Here is a 22,828-nt window from a genome sequence, read left to right as displayed (position 1 = left end):
GTTGCCTTGCATCTTGTAATCCATTGGATTCCAGGAACTTCACTATCCTTTCCTTCAGCAGTGCTTCCATTACTTTTCCAATGACCAGAGTGAGGCTTATCAGATACCAGAGTGAGGCTTACCAGAGTGAATAGATCTTTTATTTTATATTTATTTATTTTATTTATAATAGTATTTTCCAAAACTGGCTCAAAGTGGCTTACAAATTTACAGTGAAAACATTTTTTTTTTTTTTAGCATCAGTAGTGTTATGTCACGAAGAGTAGACGTGCATTGAGGGCAGGAATGGGAATTCTATTAGCTTGATTGTTGAGTGCTGTAATTCGGGAAAATGTTTTTGAAAAGGTAGGCTTTAAGATATTTGCGAAAGTTCAAGTAGTGGTTCACGCTTCTCAGGTCTCTGGGAAGGGTGTTCCACCATTTGGTGCTTATGTAAGAAAATCTTGTTGAGTGGACTGATTTGTATACAACTTTCTTACAGTTTGGGTAAAGCAGGGTTAGATCATTTCTTGTCTTCACGTTTGCATTTTTTTGTGGTAGCGTGATCAGCTTTTAAAGTTGTAAAGTCAGACAAGGCGTGTGAAATCAAAGGTTTCCAGTAACAAGGAATCAAATGACTATTTTGCACTTCTGTGTTAACTTCTTTGGAGAGTTAATGCAGAGGGCATCGAGGAACTTTAGTTTAAATCGAATCAGGAGCTTAAAAATAGTTATGTAGTTAAAATAAAATTTCAATTCACAGATTGCAATTATTCACTTTGCAGTTTCTGGTTTTAATGTCCTTGGATGGTCCAGTTGATGCTGGTTGCTGTAGGCTTTTTCTTTTGTTGTCCAGGAGGAAGGTTCGATATAAATATAGATCCAGCTCAGATCACAGGAGATGAGGAGAGTTGTTTGTAATATGAAGGGAAGGTAAAATTTTCCTTTCTCCAGATAAAAATAGTTGAAAGAAGGTCAAAGTAAAATTGAGGACTGGTATCTCAACATAGATTTAACAAAAGTCTGTAAAAATTTGAGTTGTAAATAAACAAAGAGTGTATTATTTAATCTTTCTGAGAAGTTCTGAGAAAAGAGGACATTTCTCTGGTAAGTGAACGCTACTTTGCTTTGTGCTTTGGGAACTTAAAGATTGGGGTTTAAAGGAGGAATTGTAGGTTAGTGTTAGGCAAAAATAAAAATACAAAAAGCAAATTTTAACAACTAATTTCCATAGTCTTTCCCATTTAGTTTTAAAAGCTTTGTACCACAGCATTAATAGATAGAATCTAACAGGCACTGGAGGATCTAATTTAGTATTCCCACCCACGCACCCTCCCCAACACCCACCCACCCCTAGGGCAACTCTTCATTTATAGTCAGTTATTGTAATTAGAGTAACAAGCAAGGAGTGCTCTTACAGAGTTTTAAATACATTTCATTACCATCTAAGAAGGAAACACTAAATAAATCATAAAATATACTATCCTGCTTATAATCGAATGAGAAAAACGCCCACGTTCCGACCTAAATCGGGAGATGGACGTTTATCTCACAAAAACAAATAATGCGGTATAATCGAAAGCCGAACTTGGACGTTTTCAACTGCACTCCATCGCGGAAGCGTACAAAATTGACGGGGGCGTGTTGGAGGCGTGGTGAAGGCGGGACTGGGGCATGGTTATCACCCGAACAGAGATGGGCGCCTTTCGCCAATAATGGAAAAAAAGTATGCGTTTGTAGCTAGAATTTAGGGCACTTTTCCTGGACCCTGTTTTTTCACGAATAAGGCCCCAAAAAGTGCCCTAAATGACCAGATTACCCCCAGAGGGAATCGGGGATGACCTCCCCTGACTCCCCCAGTGGTCACTAACCCCCTCCCACCACAAAAAATGATGTTTCACAACTTTTTATTTTCACCCTCAAATGTCATACCCACCTCCCTGGCAGCAGTATGCAGGTCCCTGGAGCAGTTGTTAGGGGGTGCAGTGGACTTCAGGCAGGTGGACCCAGGCCCATCCCCCCCCTACCTGTTACAATTGTGCTGCTTATGCTTAGTCGTCCAACCCCCCCAAACCCACTGCACCCACATGTAGGTGCCCCCCTTCACCCCTTAGGGATATAGTAATGGTGTAGACTTGTGGGCAGTGGGTTTTGAGGGGGATTTGGGGGGCTCAACACACAAGGGAAGGGTGCTATGCACCTGGGAGCTCTTTTAACCTTTTTTTGTTTTTGTAAAAGTGCCCCCTAGGGTGCCCGGTTGGTGTCCTGGCATGTGAGGGGGACCAGTGCACTACGAATCCTGGCCCCTCCCACGAACAAATGCCTTGGATTTATTCATTTTTGAGCTGGGCGCTTTCATTTTCCATTATCGCTGAAAAACAAAAACGCCCAGCTCACAAATTGTCGAATAAAACATGGACGTCTATTTTTTTGCGAAAATACGGTTCGGTCCGCCCCTTCATGGACCCGTTCTCGGAGATAAACGCCCATGGAGATAGACGTTTTCGTTCGATTATGCCCCTCCACATAAACTAAAAGACACTTTTATATTAGGCTAATATCCTTAATACTGTAGCAAGTTTAAAATTATTGAAAAACTCAAAAACACTAAGATGGAGTCAGCAGTCCAGCAGCGAGAGGGGTGCTATCCAATCTTTTGCATTGAGTGTCACATGTATGATTATCTCCCAGTTGGTGAGATGTCATATGTGTGTGCCCGATGCAAAGAGCTCCTAGCTCTTAGAGAACGTGTTTGTTCTCTTGAGGCTAGAGTAGCAGACTTGGTGGAGCTGAGGGAGACAGAGAGGTACATAGAGGAGACCTACAGGCAGTGGTGTGCTGAAGCCGGTTCGCACTGGCTCGCAAGAGCCGCTTGTTAAATTTTGACAGCTCTTGCGAGCCGGTTGTTGTTGGGGGCGAGCCGGCTCCATTGCGGGAGGTAAGCATGGCAGGAGGGCGCCATCACAGGCCATGCTTACCACCCCTGCCGCTCCAAAGCATATCCAACCTTGTCCTTCGCTCCCACCCTCCCCTCCCGCTCCCCTCTGTCTTTTTTTAATTACCTCCGTTGAAGCGCGTGCCATTTAAAGCCCTGCTGCGTGCTGGCCGTCTCCAGGCTTCCCCTGTTTGCTTCGGATGATGTTCGTGCCTTAGTCCCGCCTTCATTCTGACGTCATTTCCTTTTTTTGCAAAGGCGGGACTAGGGCACGAACATCATCCAAAGCAAGCAGGGGAAGCCTGGAGACGGCCAGCATGCAACAGGGCTTTAAATGGCGCGAGCTTCGATGGAGGTAATTAAAAAAAGACGGAGGGCAGGGTGGGGGCGAAGGACATCTTTGGACATGCTTCGGAGCGGCAGGGGAGGGAGGAGAATTGCTGGATGGGTAGAGGGGGGCAGGGGAGAGACTTGCTGGGCATGGGTGCGTAGAGGGGGGCTGGGGAGAGAGGAGAGTTTCAGGACATGGATGGAGGGGAGAGCAAGAGAAATTCTGGACATGGATGGAGGGGAGGGAAGGGAGAGAGAAGAAATGTTGGACATGGAGGGAAGATAGAGGAAGGAGTTTAGATGAGGGAAAAGGAAGTGAGGAGAGAAACTGCACATGAATGGAGAAAATAGGCAGAAGCTGGATCCACTGTACAGTCAAGTATGCGGAGGACCAGAAATGAAGAAGAAAGGAGGAAAGAAAAGAAATAAATGGAAAGGAAGCCCTGGAAATGGAGTCAAGGGAACAGATAGAGAGCAGCAGAATCAGATACTGGACCAGCATGATCAGAGAAACAAAGTCACCAAAGGTAGAAAAAAAATAATTTTATTTTTATTATAGTGTTTGGAATATGTCCACTTTGAGAATCAGGCGCTGAACGTTAAAAGTTTATATTTATTTACTTATTTATGGCATTTTATCCCATATTAAACATGAATTAGATTGGAACCTGGGATAATTTAAATTTTTTTTCCTGGAGAGAGTAATGTGTTGGCGCCCTCCCCCCCCCCCCCCCCCCCCCGGGGTATAGCCAACTCTGCAATTTTTTTTGGGGGGTGGGAGCAGAGGTGGGTGGGGGGGCGCAGTGGTGGACAAGGGGCGCAGAAGTGGATGTGGGGGGTTCCGAGGTGGATGGGGGGGGGGGGGCGCCGAGGTGGACCAGGGACAGAGCCTGTTGTTAAAAATTTACCAGCACACCACTGCCTACAGGGATGTTGTAGATAAGTCCCACCTCCAGTCTGGTAGCCCTTGTGGTACCCTGGAGGAGAGAGGTCTCCTAGAAGGAGAGCATCACCCTGGTGAAGTAGGAAGTACTCCTGTAGCCAGGACCTGCCCACCAGGGGATGTACTATCCTCTCGCTCCGAGGATATGTCTCTAAGTGCTGCCCGGGAGGGAAAGGTTAGGACAGCTGTTGTAGTTGGTGATTCGATCATTAGGCATATAGATAGCTGGGTGACTGGTGGACGTGAGGATCCCCTGGTGACTCTCCTGCCTGCTGCGAAGGTGGCGGACCTCATGCATCACCTAGATAGGATTCTAGATAGTGCTGGGGAGGAGTCCGCTATCTTGGTACATGTGGGTACCAATGACATAGGAAAATGTGGGAGAGGGGTTCTGGAAGCCAAATTTAGGCTCTTAGGTAGAAAGCTCAAATCCAGATCCTCTAGGGTAGCATTTCTGAAATGCTACCTGTTCCATGCTTAGGGCCCAAGAGACAGGCAGAGTTCCGGAGTCTCAATGAGTGGATGAGACGATGGTGCAGGGAGGAAGGTTTTAGATTTGTTAGGAACTGGGCAACATTCTGGGGAAGGGGGAGCCTATTCCAAAAGGATGGGCTCCACCTTAATCAGGGTGGGACCAGGCTGCTGGCGTTGGCATTTAAAAAGGAGATAGAGCAGCTTTTAAACTAAAAATGGGGGGAAGGCCGACAGTCGCTCAAAAGCGCATGGTTCGGGATAAGGTATCTTGCAAAGATACCTCACAAACAGGGAAGATAGGGTTTCTGGATAGTGAGGTTGCACAACAGACCGTGGTAGGCCAGGTGCCCTTAAATACAACTAAAGATCAGACAAAAGATGGCAAATCAGTAGTGTCCAGTACTAAGCATCATGCAAATAGGAACAACAAACATACTCTGAAATGTCTATATGTAAATGCTTGGAGTCTAAGAAATAAGATGGGAGAGTTGGAATATATTGCACTAAATCAAAAATTGGATATAATAGGCATTACTGAGACCTGGTGGAAGGAGGATAACCAGTGGGACACTGTCATACCGGGGTACAAAGTATATCGTAGTGATAGGGTGGGCCGGACTGGTGGCAGGGTAGCATTGTATATTAACAAGAGCCTTGACTCAGATAGATTACAAATTCAGCAGGACACAAATCACACCCTTGAATCATTGTGGGTTGAAATTCCATGTATAAAAGGGAAAAGGACGGTGGTAGGAGTGTACTACCGCTCACCTCACCAGGATGAGCAGGTAGATGCAGAAATGATAAAAGAAATCAGAGACGTAAACAAAATGGGCAATGTGATAATAATGGGTGACTTCAATTATCCAAATATATAGACTGGGTAAATGTAACATCGGGACACGCTAGAGAGGTACAATTCTTTGATGAAATCAAGGACAGCTTTATGGAGCAGCTGGTGCAGGAGCCGACGAGAGAAGGAAAAATTCTAGACTTATTTATTTGTAGAATTTATATCCCGCTCTTTCCCACTCGATAGCAGGCTTAGTGTGGCTTACAATAAATGGGAACAAAGTGTGACAGAGATGACATAGGCTCAGTGCGGCTTACAATAAATGGGAATAAGGTGTATCAGAGATAATAAAAGATATGGATACATCATTTTACAGAGATACAAATTGTATAGAGAATGAGAAGATGAAGGAATATGGGGGCAGGATAAGGTATGGTTAATGCTAGTGGTTTGGTTTAGAGATGTGGTTTAGGTAATTAGATTAAGTTGGGTCGTTCGAATAGGCTCGTTTGAAAAGGTATGTTTTCAGCAACTTTCAGAAGGGTAGAAGTTCGTTGGTTGTTCTAATGAGTCTTGGTATGGCGTTCCAGAGTTGACTGCCTATCACGGAAAAGTTGGAAGCGTAGTAGGTTTTGTATTTGACGCCTTTGCAACTCGGAAGATGAAGATTGAGATATGTTCGAGAGGATTTGGTCCTGTTTCTGTTTGGGAGGTCAATTAATTTGGTCTTGTAGCTTGGAGATTCTCCATGGAGGATCTTGTGGATCAGTGTGTGTATTTTCAAATTTATTCGCTCTTTGATGGGGAGCCAGTGTAGCTTTTCGCGGAGTGGTGTTGCACTTTCAAATCTTGATTTACCAAAAATTAGTCTGGCTGCCGTGGTCCTTAGTGGAGTGCATGATCTGGTGAGGGACGTTATGGTACTGGGGCCGCTTGATAACAGTGATCATAATATGATCAGCTTTAATATCAACCTTGAAGTAACTATACACAGGAAGTCAAGTACGTTAGCGTTTAACTTTAAAAAAGGAGACTATGATAAAATGAGAACGGTGGAAAAAAAACTTAGGGGGACAACTGAGAGGGTAAAAACTGTACAGCAGGCATGGACGCTGTTCAAAAATACCATCCTGGAGGCCCAGGCCAAACATATTCCACTAATTAGAAAAGAAAGACGGAACTCCAAAAGACAGCCGGTCTGGTTGAAAAGTGAGGTGAAGGAAGCTATTAGGGCTAAAAGAAATGCCTTCAGAAAATGGAAGAAGGAACCATCTGAAAACAAAAAGAAGCCTCATAAAGAGTGTCAAAGCAAATGCAAGGCGCAGATAAAGAAGGCCAAGAGGGATTACGAAAAAAAGATAGTATTAGAGGCAAAAAAAAAAAAAAAAGTAAAACTTTTTTCGCTATATTAAAAGCAGGAAGCCGGCAAAAGAATCGGTTGGGCCGCTGGATGACCGAGAGGTAAAAGGGGCAATCAAGGAAGACAAAGACGTAGCAGAAAGATTGAATGAATTCTTTGCTTCGGTCTTCACCAAGGAAGAATTGGGTGGGATACCGGTGTCGGAAATGATATTTCAAGTGGACGAGTCGGAGAAACTTACTGACTTCACGGTAAACCTGGAGGACGTAATGGGGCAGTTCAGCAAACTGAAGAGTAGCAAATCTCCGGGACCGGATGGTATTCAACCTAGAGTACTGATAGAACTGAAAAAGGAGCTTGTGGAGCTACTGCTAGTGATATGCAATTTATCCTTAAAATCAAGCATGGTACCGGAAGATTGGAGGGTGGCCAATGTAACGCCCATTTTTAAAAAAAGGTTCCAGGGGAGATCCGGGAAATTATAGACCGGTGAGTCTGACGTCGGTGCCGGGGAAAATGGTAGAGGCTATTATTAAAAACAAAATTACGAGGGACCACATGATGTGTTGAGGAGAGCAGACGTGAGCTGCTAATCCTCCCGGGCCCCGACCCTTCCGCTTGATTTAAACAGACGAAATTATAACTAAGACAACGATAACAAACCCCAGACAGTATTACCGACTTGCATGGAAGCTTTTGTTACAAGAGCTGGAACGGCTATGCCTAGCAAAGGAGTAAAAAAAGAAGCAGAGAAAACCCGCGAAGCCTGTGATCCCAAGATGGCGACGAGCCCGGCTCAGCCTCTACCTCCGGCAAATTTCTCAGCCTCGCAGTTAGATCAGCTCACAATGGCGGTGAAAGCAGCGTTGGAGCCTCAATTTACACAACTATCAGAACAGATGGCTGTTTTAGAAGGTTACCTGGAAGATACTCAAAAACGCACGAGTGAGCTGGAGTTGTGAGTCTCCGCGATTGAAGATAAAGAAGGCAGTATGGCAACTCAACTAAAAGACATGGAAAAAACTATGGCATTACAGGCGCAGCAAATTGATGAGCTGGAGAATCGCTCATGAAGAGATAATTTATGGATTGTCGGCTTACCAGAGACGATCCCAGACTCGTCCCTGCAGCATCTGCTAGAGCAGTGGTTAACAAAGGAGTTTGCTCTATCAGACAGTATTGGACCTCTGTGCCTAGAAAGAGCTTTTAACCCGATTTGCCAATCCCTCGCGACAGCGAAGAAGAGATTCACACTTCTATACCCAGCCACGTTCAAGATCGTGCATGAAGGAGATTGGCATGCTTTCGGAACACCTGAAGCAGCACAAGCATTTATAAGAGACCGGAAAATCCTGACCTGAGAAGCGCAGATAAGTTACCATAAAGAGTTTAAGAAAACCCTATGCACTAAATAGGGGGAAGTTAATCGGTTACAGATTAGTTTTACAGCTTAAAACAACATTTACATACACAGTCTGGGCATTGATAGCTGAATGTGATTAAGTTAATGAGGCGGGGGGGGGGGGGGGGGGGGGGGGGGGGGGGGGGGGGGGGGGGAAGGGGTCTTACACGCTTGGAAGCCCAAATCGTTCTCTCTCATGTTGGAGAGAGGAAGGAGGGTAGATGTGGGAGGGGTATGGGGATCACAAAGGGAGGGGAGGGGAAGGGAAGTGTCTTGAAGGGAATTGCAGAACCAAGGGTATAAAGACTTAACTGAGGGATGGTAGATAAGAGTTAGGGCTAATGAAAGGACTCAAGAGGAGAGTACTGGCAGCCCCAGGGGTGAAGCCGGGCACCTGGAGGGCTGCTTGAGGCTAAATGAGCAGTCAGAATATAATACCTCTGTACAGGATGGGTAAAACCTTAAGAATAGGAACATGGAATGTGGGAGGGATTGTCACTCCAGTGAAACGGACTAAGATCCTGACAGCTCTGAAGAGGCATAATGTTGATATCCCCGGTGTGCAGGAGACTAGATTAATTGAGGAGGAACACCGTAAATTAAAAAGAATGTGGGTGGGGGAGGTGTTTTCTGCATCCTCCTCAGAGCGGAGGGGAGGAGTAGCAATTTTAATAAAAAAAGGATTAGCAGCTAAGGTAGAACTTGTGTCGAAAGATGAACAGGGACGTTATGTTATAGTGCATTTATGGCTGCAAAATAGAGAATATTTGCTGGTTAACATTTATGGGCCAAATACTTGTGATGCACAATTTTATCAGAAGATTATCCAGAAGTGTCAGCCCTATCGATCCCTTAAATTAATACTAATGGGAGACTTCAATTTAGTATCTGACCCTACCTTGGACTGCACGGAACCGAGAACTGCTCACAGGGGGGGGGGGGGGGGGGGGGGCAGAGCAAGGGTGCTCCCATCTCTTATGAGATCCTTACACTTGGTAGACGTATGGCGCGCGCTGCATACATCACGAGCGCACGGTACATCTTCTCATTTAGATTACATTTTATTAGATGCTAGAGCTTTCCCCTGGGTAGCTGCAGCCTGTGTGGGCCCAGAGGAATCTCGGACCATGCCATGGTGTGATGGATCTGGAGAACCAGAGTTTTATATTCAAAATCAGTCCGGTTGGAGATTTCCAGCCTACCTGTACAATAATGCAGACTTCTGCATCTATGTGCAGCAGAAATGGGAGGAGTACCAGACACATAATGGCGGGCATAGAGATCACCCTATTCTATATTGGTCAACGGCCAAAGCAGTGTTACGAGGGGACGTAATAGCGTACCTTAGCCGAAGACATAAAAAAACAATCAGCAGCTATACTAAACTTAGAAACGCAATTAAGAAAACTTAAGAACAGATATCATAAAGAACCCACAATAAGAAACAGGGAGAATTTAACAGCAACACAACAGCACTAAATACCTTGTTACATGAGCGTGCAAGAAGATCGATTTATTATCATAAGTATAAATTACAACGGTTTGGTACCGCTCGGGTCCGTTGCTGATGAGACTGATTAAACCATGGGAACCCCATAGAGTGATCACAGAGATGAGAGATGACAAGGGAGACCTTAAACATAAAAACGAGGAAATTGTGAGTATATTTAAGAAATTTTTTACTGCTCTTTATAACCCGCGAAGACCAATAGACTCGCAGGCTCTGCGCACGTATCTGATGAAAATAGGGATGCCTCAATTGACAGACTGGGAACAACAAGAATTGGCCCGACCCCTGGAAGGCAAAGAAGTACAAGAGGTTATTCATAAATTAAGTCTGTATTCTGCGCCAGGACCAGATGGTCTGTCCGGGGAATTTTATAAAATGCTTCCCCATACTAGTGGGGAAATCTTGCCTGACCAATTTACTTCAATTCTTTGAAGGAGTAAACAAACATGTGGACAAAGGGGAGCCGGCTGATATTGTGTATCTGGATTTTCAAAAGGCGTTTGACAAGGTACCTAATGAAAGGCTACAGAGGAAATTGGAGGGTCATGGGATAGGAGGAAAAATCCTATTGTGGATTAAAAACTGGTTGAAGGATAGGAAACATAGAGTGGGGTTAAATGGGCAGTATTCACAATGGAGAAGGGTAGTTAGTGCGGTTCCTCAAGGGTCTGTGCTAGGACCGCTGCTTTTTAATGTATTTATAAATGATTTAGAGATGAGAGTAACCAGCGAGGTAATTAAATTTGCTGATGACACAACGTTATTCAAAGTTGTTAACTCGCGACAGGATTGTGAAAAATTACAGAAGGACCTTACAAGACTGGGAGACTGGGCGGTAAGATGGCAGATGAACGTTTAATGTGAGCAAGTGCAAGGTGATGCATGTGGGAAAAAAGAACCCGAATTATAGCTATGTCATGCAAGGTTCCACGTTACGAGTTATGGACCAAGAAAGGGATCTGGGTGTTGTCGTCGATAATACACTGAAACCTTCTGCTCAGTGTGCTGCTGCAGCTCGGAAAGCAAATAGAATGTTGGGTATTATTAGGAAAAATATGGAAAACAGGTGTGAGGATGTTATAATGCTGTTATATCACTCCATGGTGCGACCGCACCTTGAGTATTGTGTTCAATTCTAGTCGCCGCATCTCAAGAAAGATATAGTGGAATTGGAAAAGGTGCAGCGAAGGGCGATTAAAATGATAGTGGGGATGGGACGACTTCCTTATGAAGAAAGACTAAGGAGGCTAGGGCTTTTCAGCTTGGAGAAGAGATGGCTGAGGAGAGACATGATAGAGGTATATAAAATAATAAGTGGAGTGGAACAGGTGGATGTGAAACGTCTGTTCACGCTTTCCAAAAATACTAGGACTAGGGGGCTTGCGATGAAACTACAGTGTAGCAAATTTAAAACAAATTGGAGAAAATGTTTCTTCACCCAACGCGTAATTAAACTCTGGAATTCGTTGCCGGAGAACGTGGTGAAGGCGGTTAGCTTGGCAGAGTTTAAAAAGGGGTTAGACGGTTTCCTAAAGGACAAGTCCATAAACCGCTACTAAATGGACTTGGGAAAAATCCATAATTCCAAGAATAACATGTATATAGAATGTTTGTACATTTGGGAAGCTTGCCAGGTGCCCTTGGCCTGGATTGGCCGCTGTCGTGGACAGGATGCTGGGCTCGATGGACCCTTGGTCTTTCCCAGTGTGGCATTACTTATGTAAGTTGCAGGAGCCCGATGTGAACCCAGCCTGCACAACCCAGCCCAGTTTTAGTTCTATATTTAGTTTATTAATATGTGTAGCAGGTCCCCATTACATGTCCTCTGTTTTTTTACAGATGAGGATCATTCTGGAGTTATTGCTCCTAAGCTAATACCCAGTATAACATGATGCAAAGGGGGGTGACTTTCCATGTCAGTCAGTGAGATAGAAGGAGTCACTTTCATATTTTGGAGAGAAGTATAAAGGGCCTGGTGAGTGAACACCTGATCTGTTCCTTCATAGTAGTTCAGGGAGTAAGGAGAAGCAGGGCACTGTTACCTATGTGACCAATCAGCCTCCAACTAGAGGATAGTAGACCCATAAAACAAGTACATTTGAGCAAGCAGCTAGCCGTGAACACAAGGGAGTATGGAGTACACAGGCAGAGGAGATCTATTCAGAAGGATGAGGTGCATACAAATAAGGAGCGGAGGAGTGGCCTACTGGTTAGAGCAATCCAGAGGTGGCTGGTTCAAATCCCACTGCTGCTCCTTGTGATCTTGGGCAAGTCACTTAACCCTCCATTGCCTCAGTACAAACTTAGATTGTGAGCCCTCCTGGGACAAAGAAATATCCAGAGTACCTGAATGTAACTCACCTTGAGCTACTACTGAAAAGGTGTGAGCAAAATCTAATAAATAAATAAATAAATAAATAAGGTATAGAAAAACAGATAAGCAAGGGAACCAGGTAGAAGGTAACCACTCATTCTTCTGCTGGGAGAGAAGAGAAACAGCATAGAACATAAGACAGACTTGTCACCTAGGTACATCTCTACTGACCACTTTAGAGGATTTGATACTATGTGGAAGGGACCTGCTGCCAGGTACATCCTTGACATCACAGTGGAAGAGTTGGTTTGACCTTTTGGCTGCTGTTTGGCCTGTATTCTTGAGGAGGAGAGGGATAGATCCCCTAAAAGTCATTCCCAGCTTGGGAATACATCCCTCTGTGGTTTGAGAAACTGGGAGGGAGTTTTTAGAGCTTTGTGTCCAGGGAGTGATTATACTGAGAGTGTTTAATTGATAGAGGTTTAACTGAGACTTTGATATCTGGATGTATATTTTGTGGTCTCTTATCTAAGAGGGATGAATTATAAGGTGTATGGAGAAAAGTACCCCACCCAAGAGTGAGTAAAAGGGGGTGAGCAGGACAATAAGAAGAAATAACACTGAGAAGAGCTTTGGGTCCAAAGGATTTTGAACCACTTTGAATATTTTTCCATACCTGTGAGGTTTTTTTCTTTACTGGCTTTGAAAGACTGTACATAGTTTGTTCTTGGGGATCACCTAATAAAGGTGTTTTACTTAAAAATTGTTGCCTTGATCTTCTTTGACTTTTTTGTCTTTTAGTTTAATTCCGGTTTAGGTCCTGAGCTTTGTCTCCCTCCACTTTGTAGAGAATTGTGCACATTTTCTCCATTTACAAATGCTTTGTAAATGTCCTATCAACACTGATATTCAGCACTTAACTGGTTAGGGTACATTCCTATCGTTATGCTGCAACCCATAGCTCCTTAAGTTCTGAATATCGAGTTAACCAGCTATGCGTTAGCTGGTTCTGCATAAATCGAAAATTCAATGCTGTAGCCCGGATATAGCTTGGCATTGAATATTTTATTTATTTATTTATTTGCTGCATTTGTATCCCACATTTTCCCACATGTTTGCAGGCTCAATGTGGCTTAATATCTGTAAAGAATGTCAGTGCTAGTCAGCAGAACATTCACGGCTGCTGGCTGAATATTGACTCCATTGCTGCTACAAAACATGGCTGAACACCTCATAGAAGAGCCAGAAAGTAAAGAGCATCTTATACAGTGGTGTGCTGGAGCCGGTTCTGTCTGGCTCGCAAGAGCCGCTTGTTAAATTTTGACAGCTCTTGCGAGCCGGTTGTTGTTGGGGCGAGCCGGCTCCATTAGGGAGGTAAGCATGGCAGGAAGGCGCCATCACAGGCCATGCTTACCTCCCCTGCCGCTCCGAAGCATGTCCAACGATGTCCTTCGCCCCCACCCTCCCATCCCGCTCCCATCCGTCTTTTTTTAATTACCTCCGTCGAAAGCGCACGCGATTTAAAGCCCTGCTGCGTGCTGGCCATCTCTCCTGGCTTCCCCTGCTTCCTTCGGTGATGTTTGCGCCCTTAGTCCCGCCATCTGATGTCATTCTGGGGCAGGGGAGAGACTTGCTGGGCATGGATGGGGAGAGGGGGCAGGGGAGAGACTTGCTGGGCATGGATGGGGAGAGGGGGGCAGGGGACTTGTGGGAAGTGGGTTTTGGGGGTCTCAGCACCCAAGGTAAGGGAACTATGTACCTGGGAGCAATTTCTGAAGTCCACTGTATTGCCCCCTAGGGTGCCTGGTCGGTGTCCTGTAATGTCAGGGGTACCAGTGCACTACGAATTCTGGCTCCTTCCATGATCAAAGGACTTGGATTTGGTCGTTTTTGAGATGGGCGTCCTCGGTTTCCATTATGGCCGAAAACCGGGGACGACCATCTCTAAGGTCGACCATCTCAACATTTAGGTCGACCATCTCTAAGGTCAACCTAAATGCTGAGATTTGGGCGTCCATGACCGTATCATCGAAATGAAAGATGGACGCCCATCTTATTTTGATAATACTGGTTTCCCCGCTTCCTCCGCGGGGCTGTCCTGCGAAGACGCCGAAAACTTGGGCGCCCCGTTCGATTATGCCCCTCAAAGAGTTCTTGATTTGTAGTGCTGGTTTGTGTTACCTCAGAATAACTGCTGTTATTTTAGTGGTGATAGTGATCTTATCGGCGTTGTGGATTACTTTGGGGATGGTGTATTGTTTAATGAGATTGTGGCTATAGAGTTGATAAGTATTGCTACATGGGTCTGAAAGCTGGGGAGGGTGTTTTAATGATGAGAACTGTAATCGTGTTATATTACTAAAATATTATGTATATTGATATACTGCCGTTCAACACACCTTCAAGGTGGTTTATAGTATATAGTATAACCTGAATATAATACAGAAACTAACAAAAATAAAAAATAAATATAAATGAACACAAAAGGCATGGAATTGAAATTGCACAATAGTTACCCTAAAACAATGAAACCAGAGACACAAACAGAGGGGGTTCAAAAGATATCCAAAAGCTAAATGAAAAAGCTTGTCAAAAAGGTTTATAATTAAAAGCAGATAAATCAAATATAGATACATACACATACATACATACATAAAGTTGATTTGTGTACCTCATGTAAAATAAAGTGCCGATCCCTATGGTCAGGAGTACAAGGAGCACAGCCACAGCTCCAAGTGCAGCAGGGAATACAGCTACACAGGAAGAGCCTGAAATGAGCCAGAGAAATTACACAGCTGATGGCTGTCACCATATTATGACTGGACAAAAATAAATTGGGAATGAATATAAAATTAGTTACAAACTAAGACATGATGTCACACCCTAGCCCTGGTTTCAACTGAGCTGGGAATGCAAAGGAGCAGAAGGAAAAAGCTAGGTCAAAAAGAGACCTCATTCATTCAAAATGACTTTCCCTATGCTCCATGCATATAAAAAAACTATTTCTGAATAAAGTTCATATTCTGAAAGCTCTCACACAATAGTGATTATTATTTATGCCATGCCATCTCTAGGTATTGTAGTTCTATGCTTTTGATACTAGGTCAGAATAGGGATGTACAGGCCAAAATCTTTTGTTTTGATTAGTTTCCTGTGCCGTTTGCAGGCTTAAATTTTATTTTTGTTTCTATAAATTTTCATCTTGTTTCATTTTATTTTTATAAAAATGTTTTTCAGCTGAACTGGACAAGAACAATTTTGAAGGAACAGGAAACAAACCTGGGACAGGGCAGAAATGCTCAAGGCTGCATTGAGCTGGTTCCTGCTGGGCGAATAAGAATTACCAGAAATAGGCTTGCTTTCCTGAAGTAGGCTGTGAAAACTGTATGGCTGTTCATAGCTATTGTGCATGCTGTATTAGATTCTTTAATTTGTAATTTTTCAATTTGTATTTTGTGTTTCTTATTTTTTTTAATTACTTTTTATTCTTTAATTTTTTTAGTGCTGCATTTCGATTAAAATTTGTAATTGTGATTAAAGATGTTATTTATTTTTTTCCCCACTGTGTGATTAAAATTTTAATCGAAATGCGGCTCTACCAGAAATACAAGACATAGGTTGGTAAGGGCTAGCTATAGCAGACTCTCAAGAGACAGAAAGCTCCTTCCATTTTCCAACCCAAAAGTCACAGGTTCAAGGCTGGCTAGAGCTTGATAGTTATTAATCCCGAAGAAAACAAAGGTTGAAATTTATTGATGCTGGATAGAAATCTGTATTTTTCAGGGGTTATTCCTGTTGTTTCAGGTTAGAAATAATATTACAAAACAAGGGAAATGCCATTTCAAATGAATGCTCATCTCTAGTAGAGGCTCGCTGATTGACCCAGCTCTCCATTAGACAACTCACAGTCCAAGTATTTCAGAACTGGGCTTGTAAGTACCGTTATCAACTGAGAAGGTCTGCTGAACTGAAGCATTGATTCTAACAGGCTGAAAGCTCTAAAGAAACCTGGAGTCTGATATATGAAGCGTTCTGTCTACCCAGCATCCTGTGATCCCTTTGAATGAAAAGTGTTAAATTAAGACAGATTTTTCTCATGGAGCTGAGGGATTATCAGAAAAGACTCAAAGAAGTACTGGAAGAACTCACAAGCCACATTGATTGAGATTGGTTGTGATGATGAGTTTCCGATCTCATTGTGCACCACACAGTGGTATATCCCAGAGTCAGAGGCTTTGATGCTTTCAAAGAGAAGAAGATTCTGTGCAGACGTCACGAGCTCTGTACCATTCTTATACCAGCTGTATCGGGTCACTGGTGGGTTACTGCTGGACACTTCACATCTCAGGGTCACATTTTGTCCTGCATCCACGGGGCTCTGTATGTTTGAGGAACTGTACAGTTGGACACCATCTGGACTATCTACATAATAACATCAAGAAATATATGGCTTAATTACTTCTGCTTTATATACAATAAAGCATACGAATATCAACACTTGGTCATCTAGCCCAGTGTCCTGTTTTCAACAGTGCCCAATTCATGTCACAAATACCTGTCAGAATCCCAAACAGTAGCAAGATTTAATGCTACAGATCCCAGGGATGATTAGAGGTTTCCCCTATGTCTATCTTAATAGCAGATTATGAACTTTTCCTCCACTAACTTTTAAACCCAGATATGCTAACTGCTGTTACCACATCCTCTGGTAACGAGTTTCAAAGCTTATTAGTTGAATTTAAAAAATATATTTTCCTCTATATATTTTAAATGTATTACCATGGGGGGCATAATCAAAAGGGGTGCCCAAGTTTTCCTGAGGACTTCCTCGCAGGACGTCCCGGCGAAGGGGCGGGGAAACCCATATTATCGAAAAAAGATGGGCGTCCATCTTTTGTTTCGATAATACGGTCGGAGACGCCCAAATCGCAAAATTTAGGTCGACCTTAGAGATGGTCATCCTTAGAGATGGTCGTCCCCAATTTTCGGCCATAATGGAAACCGAGGACGCCCATCTCAGAAATGACCAAATCCAAGCCCTTTGGTCATGGGAGGAGCCAGCATTCGTAGTGCACTGGTCCCCCTCACATGCCAAGACACCGACCGGGCACCCTAGGGGGCACTGCAGTGGACTTCAGAAATTGCTCCCAGGTACATAGCTCCCTTACCTTGTATGCTGAGCCCCCCAAAATCCACTCCCCACAATTGTACACCACTACCATAGCCATAAGGGGTGACGGGGGGCACCTACATGTGTGTACAGTGGGTTTCAGGTGGGTTTTGAAGGGCTCACATTTACCACCACAAGTGTAACAGGTGTGGGGGGGTGGGCCTGGGTCCCCCTGGCTGAAGTGCACTGCACCCACTAAAACTGCTCCAGGGACCTGCATACTGCTGTCATGGAGCTGGGTATGATATCTGAGGCTGGCATAGAGGCTGGAAAATATTTTAAAACATTTTTTTTGAGGGTGGGAGGGGGTTAGTGACCACTGGGGGAGTAAGGGGAGGTCATCCCCGATTCCCTCTGGTGGTCATTTGGTCATTTAGGGCACATTTTTGTTGCTTGGTCATAAGAAAAAAAAGGAAGTCGTCCAAGTGTTCGTCAGGGACGCCCTTCTTTTTTCCATTATCGGCCGAGGACGCCCATGTGTTAGGCACGCCCCAGTCCCGCCTTTGCCACGCCTCCGACACGCCCCAGTGAACTTTAGTCGTCCCTGCGACGGAAAGCTGTTGAGGACACCCACAATCGGCTTTCGATTATGCTGATTTGGGCGACCCTGTGAGGACGTCCATCTTGCGATTTGTGGCGAAAGATGGGCACCCTTCTCTTTCGAAAATAAACCTGCATGTCTCCTAGTCTTTGTACTTTTTGAAAGAGTAAACAATTAACTTACACTTACTCATTCTTTCCATTCAGCATTATGTAGATCTCTATCAGGTCCCCTTTCAGCCTCCTCTTCTCCAAGCTGAAAAGCCCTAACCTCTTAAGCCTTTCCTCATATAAGAGGAGTTCCATCCCCTTTATCATTTTGAGATATGGCTTCTAGAATTGCACATAATACTCAAGGTGTGGTCACACTATGCAGCGATACAGAACATTATAATATTTTTTATCTTATTATTTATCACTTTCCTAATAATTCCTAGTATTTTGTTTGTTTTTTCGGCCACTGCCACATACTGAGCAGAAGATTTCCATGTATTGTCCATGATGACACCTAGACCTTTTTCTTATTTGGTGATTCTAATGTGCAACCCTATCATCGAGTAACTATGATTTGGATTATTCTTCCCAAAATGCATCACTTTGTACTTGTCCACATTACATTTCATCTGTCATTTGGATGCTCAGTCTTTCAGTTTCCTAAGGTCTTCCTGCAATTTTTCACAGTCTGCATGTGTTTAACAACTGTGAATAGTTTTGTGTCATCTGCAAATCACCTCACTCATCTTACCCATTTCCAGATTATGCTCAATTATTTTTTATTGATTCATAGCCAAAATAGCAATTTAACAATGCTATAACAAGAACCAGTGTCTACAGAATATCATGCAACCACATAGAGGTTACAAACATAATACTGTGAATTTCTGAAACTCCCTCTTCCCCTTTTCTTGATTCCAACAATAACTTGAATGATTATCATACTCATAATGACAACAAAAAAACATAAGAATAGCCGTGGTGGGTCAGACCAATGATCCATCTAGTCTAGAATCCTGCTTCCAGTAGTAGCCAATCCAGGTCACAAGTACCTGGAAGAAACCCAAATAGCAGCAACATTACATGCTACCAAACCCCATTGGCTTCCTTCATATATAGTTCAATAGTGGATTATAGATTTTTCTTCCAGGAACTTGTCCAAACCTTTTTAAAACCCAGATATGCTAATCACTGTTACCTCATCTTCTGGTAGCGAGTTCCAGAGCTTAACTGTGTAAAAAAATATTTCCTCCTATTTGTTTAAAAGTATTTCCATGTAATTTCCTTGAGTATTCCCTAGTCTTTGTCCTTTTTCAAAGAGTGGAAAATTGATTCACTTTTACCCGTTATACATCACTCAGGATTTTATGGACCTCAATCATATTCCCCCTCAGCCATCTCTTTTCCAAGCTGAAGAGCTCTAACCTCATTAGCCGTTCCTCACATGGGAGGAGATCCATCCCCTTTAACATTTTGGTCGCTCTTTGAACCTTTTCTAATTCCACGATATCTTTTTTTAGCTATGGCGACCAGAATTGAATGTAATATTCAAGCTGAAATCGCACCATGGGGCAATAAAGAGGCATTATAATATTTTTGGTCTTATTTTGCATCCCTTTCCTAATAATTCTTAGCATCCTGTTGAATTTTTGGTTGCCGCCGCACAGTGGGCAGAAGATTTCAGCATATTGTCTACAATAACACTAGATCTTGTCGAGTGCTGATTCCTAAGGTGGACCCTAGCATCAGGTAACTATATTTCAGAATATTCTTTCCAATGTGCATCACTTTGCATTTGTCCATATTACATTTAATCTGCCATTTGGATATCTAGCCTTCCAGTTTCCTCAGATCTTCCTGCAATTTTTCACAATCTGCATGTGGTTTTACATCTTTGAATAGTTTTGTATCATCTGCAAATTTAATCACCTCACTTGTTGGTCCAATTTCCAGATCATTTATAAATATATTAAACAGCATCGGTCCTAGTACAGATCCCTGCACCACTCCACTATTCACCTTCCCTCATTGAGAAAAATGGCCTTTTAACCCTACCCTTTGTTTTCTGTCGAATAATCAATTCCTAATCCATAGAAGGGCACTTTCTTATCCCATGACTTTTTAATTTTCTCAGGAGGCTCTCATAAAGAACTTTATCAAACGCTTTCTGAAAATCTAGATACACTGCATGAACTGGCTCACCTTTATCCACATGGTTTATTTACAACTTCAAAGAAATGAAGCAAATTGGTGAGGCAAGACTTCCCTTGGCTGAACTCATGCTGACTCTGTCCCATTAAACCATGTTTGTCTATGTGTTTCATAATTTTATTCTTTATAATAGTTTCCACTATTTTGCCCAGCAGTGAAGTTAGGCTTACCGGTCTGTAATTTCCCGGATCACCCCTGCAACCAGGGCCGGTCTTAGCAAGTGCGGGGCCCTGTACAGACCAATTTGGTAGGGCCCCATCCTAGCCCTGCCCCACCCTAGCTCCGCCCCATTCATAAGATTATTCCATTTTTAGAATTTTTTTTTATTTATGAAATTTCAAATAAAGACAAATGAAGCTAAACTTGTACAAAAAAACTGATTGAAATAATAAGCAGAATGCTATCATGAAACCTCCCCTCCCCAGAAATTATTCAGTTCAAGTCCACTACAATTAGTAGTTTAAATTCTCATAACAAAGGAGAATACCAATAATATCCCCTTTCAGTGCAGTTTACATTCTAGGCGAGACAAAAGCAGATAGACCAAATGCATGAGACTAAAAACATTAAAGGAAAGGATAATGGATGATACTAGGAAGCAGAAGTCACTATAGATTATTATGAAGCAGTCTTTGGGAAGAGAAAGGTTTTTAGCCTCTTCCTGAAGTTGGGGTAGTTGTTTTCTGTTCTGATAGGAATAGGTAGAGAGTTCTATATTTTTACTTCAAGTACTGGGAATAGATAAAAATCTTCTGATTTCAATTTGTCTTTTGAAATGGTGATGCTAGCATCAGTTGTTTCAGTCTATTAGACTGGACCAGATATAATGAAGTATACCAAAGAGCCGATTCAAAGATAGACAGCTCCTATAAGACAGCACTTACTTCAGCATTAATAACTGATGTTATTTTGAGCACAGTCTTTTGCATCAACTAAAGAATTTCCATAACAAAGCATAAAGCGAATGCTACATACCTGTAGAAGGTATTCTCCGAGGACAGCAGGCTGATTGTTCTCACTGATGGGTGACGTCCACGGCAGCCCCTCCAATCGGAATCTTCACTAGCAAAGGCCTTTGCTAGTCCTCGCGCGCCGATGCGCACCGCGCATGCGCGGCCGTCTTCCCGCCCGAAACCAGCTTGTGCCGGCCAGTCTCATATGTAGCAAAACAAAGAGAAGGGAAGACACAACTCCAAAGGGGAGGCGGGCGGGTTTGTGAGAACAATCAGCCTGCTGTCCTCGGAGAATACCTTCTACAGGTATGTAGCATTCGCTTTCTCCGAGGACAAGCAGGCTGCTTGTTCTCACTGATGGGGTATCCCTAGCCCCCAGGCTCACTCAAAACAACAACCATGGTCAATTGGGCCTCGCAACGGCGAGGACATAACTGAGATTGACCTAAAAAATGTACCAACTAACTGAGAGTGCAGCCTGGAACAGAACAAACAGGGCCCTCGGGGGGTGGAATTGGATCCTAAAGCCCAAACAGGTTCTGAAGAACTGACTGCCCGAACCGACTGTCGCGTCGGGTATCCTGCTGCAGGCAGTAATGAGATGTGAATGTGTGGACAGATGACCACGTCGCAGCTTTGCAAATTTCTTCAATAGAGGCTGACTTCAAGTGGGCTACCGACGCAGCCATGGCTCTAACATTATGAGCCGTGACATGACCCTCAAGAGCCAGCCCCGCCTGGGCGTAAGTGAAGGAAATGCAATCTGCTAGCCAATTGGATATGGTGCGTTTCCCCACAGCCACTCCCCTCCTATTGGGATCAAAACAAACAAACAATTGGGCGGACTGTCTGTTGGGCTGTGTCCGCTCCAGGTAGAAGGCCAATGCTCTCTTGCAGTCCAATGTGTGCAGCTGACGTTCAGCAGGGCAGGAATGAGGACGGGGAAAGAATGTTGGCAAGACAATTGACTGGTTCAGATGGAACTCCGACACGACCTTTGGCAAGAACTTAGGGTGAGTGCGGAGGACTATTCTGTTATGATGAAATTTGGTGTAAGGGGCCTGGGCTACCAGGGCCTGAAGCTCACTGACTCTACGAGCTGAAGTAACTGCCACCAAGAAAATGACCTTCCAGGTCAAGTACTTCAGATGGCAGGAATTCAGTGGCTCAAAAGGAGGTTTCATCAGCTGGGTGAGAACGACATTGAGATCCCATGACACTGTAGGAGGCTTGACAGGGGGCTTTGACAAAAGCAAACCTCTCATGAAGCGAACAACTAAAGGCTGTCCTGAGATCGGCTTACCTTCCACACGGTAATGGTATGCACTAATCGCACTAAGGTGAACCCTTACAGAGTTGGTCTTGAGACCAGACTCAGACAAGTGCAGAAGGTATTCAAGCAGGGTCTGTGTAGGACAAGAGCGAGGATCTAGGGCCTTGCTGTCACACCAGATGGCAAACCTCCTCCACAGAAAGAAGTAACTCCTCTTGGTGGAATCTTTCCTGGAAGCAAGCAGGATACGGGAGACACCCTCTGACAGACCCAAAGAGGCAAAGTCTACGCTCTCAACATCCAGGCCGTGAGAGCCAGGGACCGGAGGTTGGGATGCAGAAGCGCCCCTTCGTCCTGCGTGATTAGGGTCGGAAAACACTCCAATCTCCACGGTTCTTCGGAGGACAACTCCAGAAGAAGAGGGAACCAGATCTGACGCGGCCAAAAAGGAGCAATCAGAATCATGGTGCCTCGGTCTTGCTTGAGTTTCAACAAAGTCTTCCCCACCAGAGGTATGGGAGGATAAGCATACAGCAGACCCTCCCCCCAATCCAGGAGGAAGGCATCCGATGCCAGTCTGCCGTGGGCCTGAAGCCTGGAACAGAACTGAGGGACTTTGTGGTTGGCTCGAGATGCGAAGAGGTCTA

General features: G+C 44.0%; 1 protein-coding gene across 8 annotated transcripts in view; it reads right to left on the bottom strand.

Annotated features, from left to right (window-relative positions):
- LOC115476569 (sialoadhesin-like) overlaps positions 1-22,828 on the bottom strand; it is a 176,066-nt gene that overhangs the window by 81,431 nt on the left and 71,807 nt on the right. For all 8 annotated transcript variants that reach the window (XM_030213002.1, XM_030213003.1, XM_030213004.1 and 5 more), the window contains 2 exons: positions 16,190-16,462; positions 14,712-14,808 (listed from right to left, as the gene is read on the bottom strand). In XM_030213002.1, coding sequence (XP_030068862.1) covers positions 14,712-14,808; positions 16,190-16,462 — 370 coding nt within the window. The remainder of the gene's footprint in view (positions 1-14,711; positions 14,809-16,189; positions 16,463-22,828) is intronic.

Source organism: Microcaecilia unicolor, chromosome 8 (assembly GCF_901765095.1).
Source record: "Microcaecilia unicolor chromosome 8, aMicUni1.1, whole genome shotgun sequence".
In the NCBI taxonomy this organism is placed as follows: domain Eukaryota; kingdom Metazoa; phylum Chordata; class Amphibia; order Gymnophiona; family Siphonopidae; genus Microcaecilia; species Microcaecilia unicolor.
This window is presented reverse-complemented; position numbering and strand designations above follow the sequence as displayed.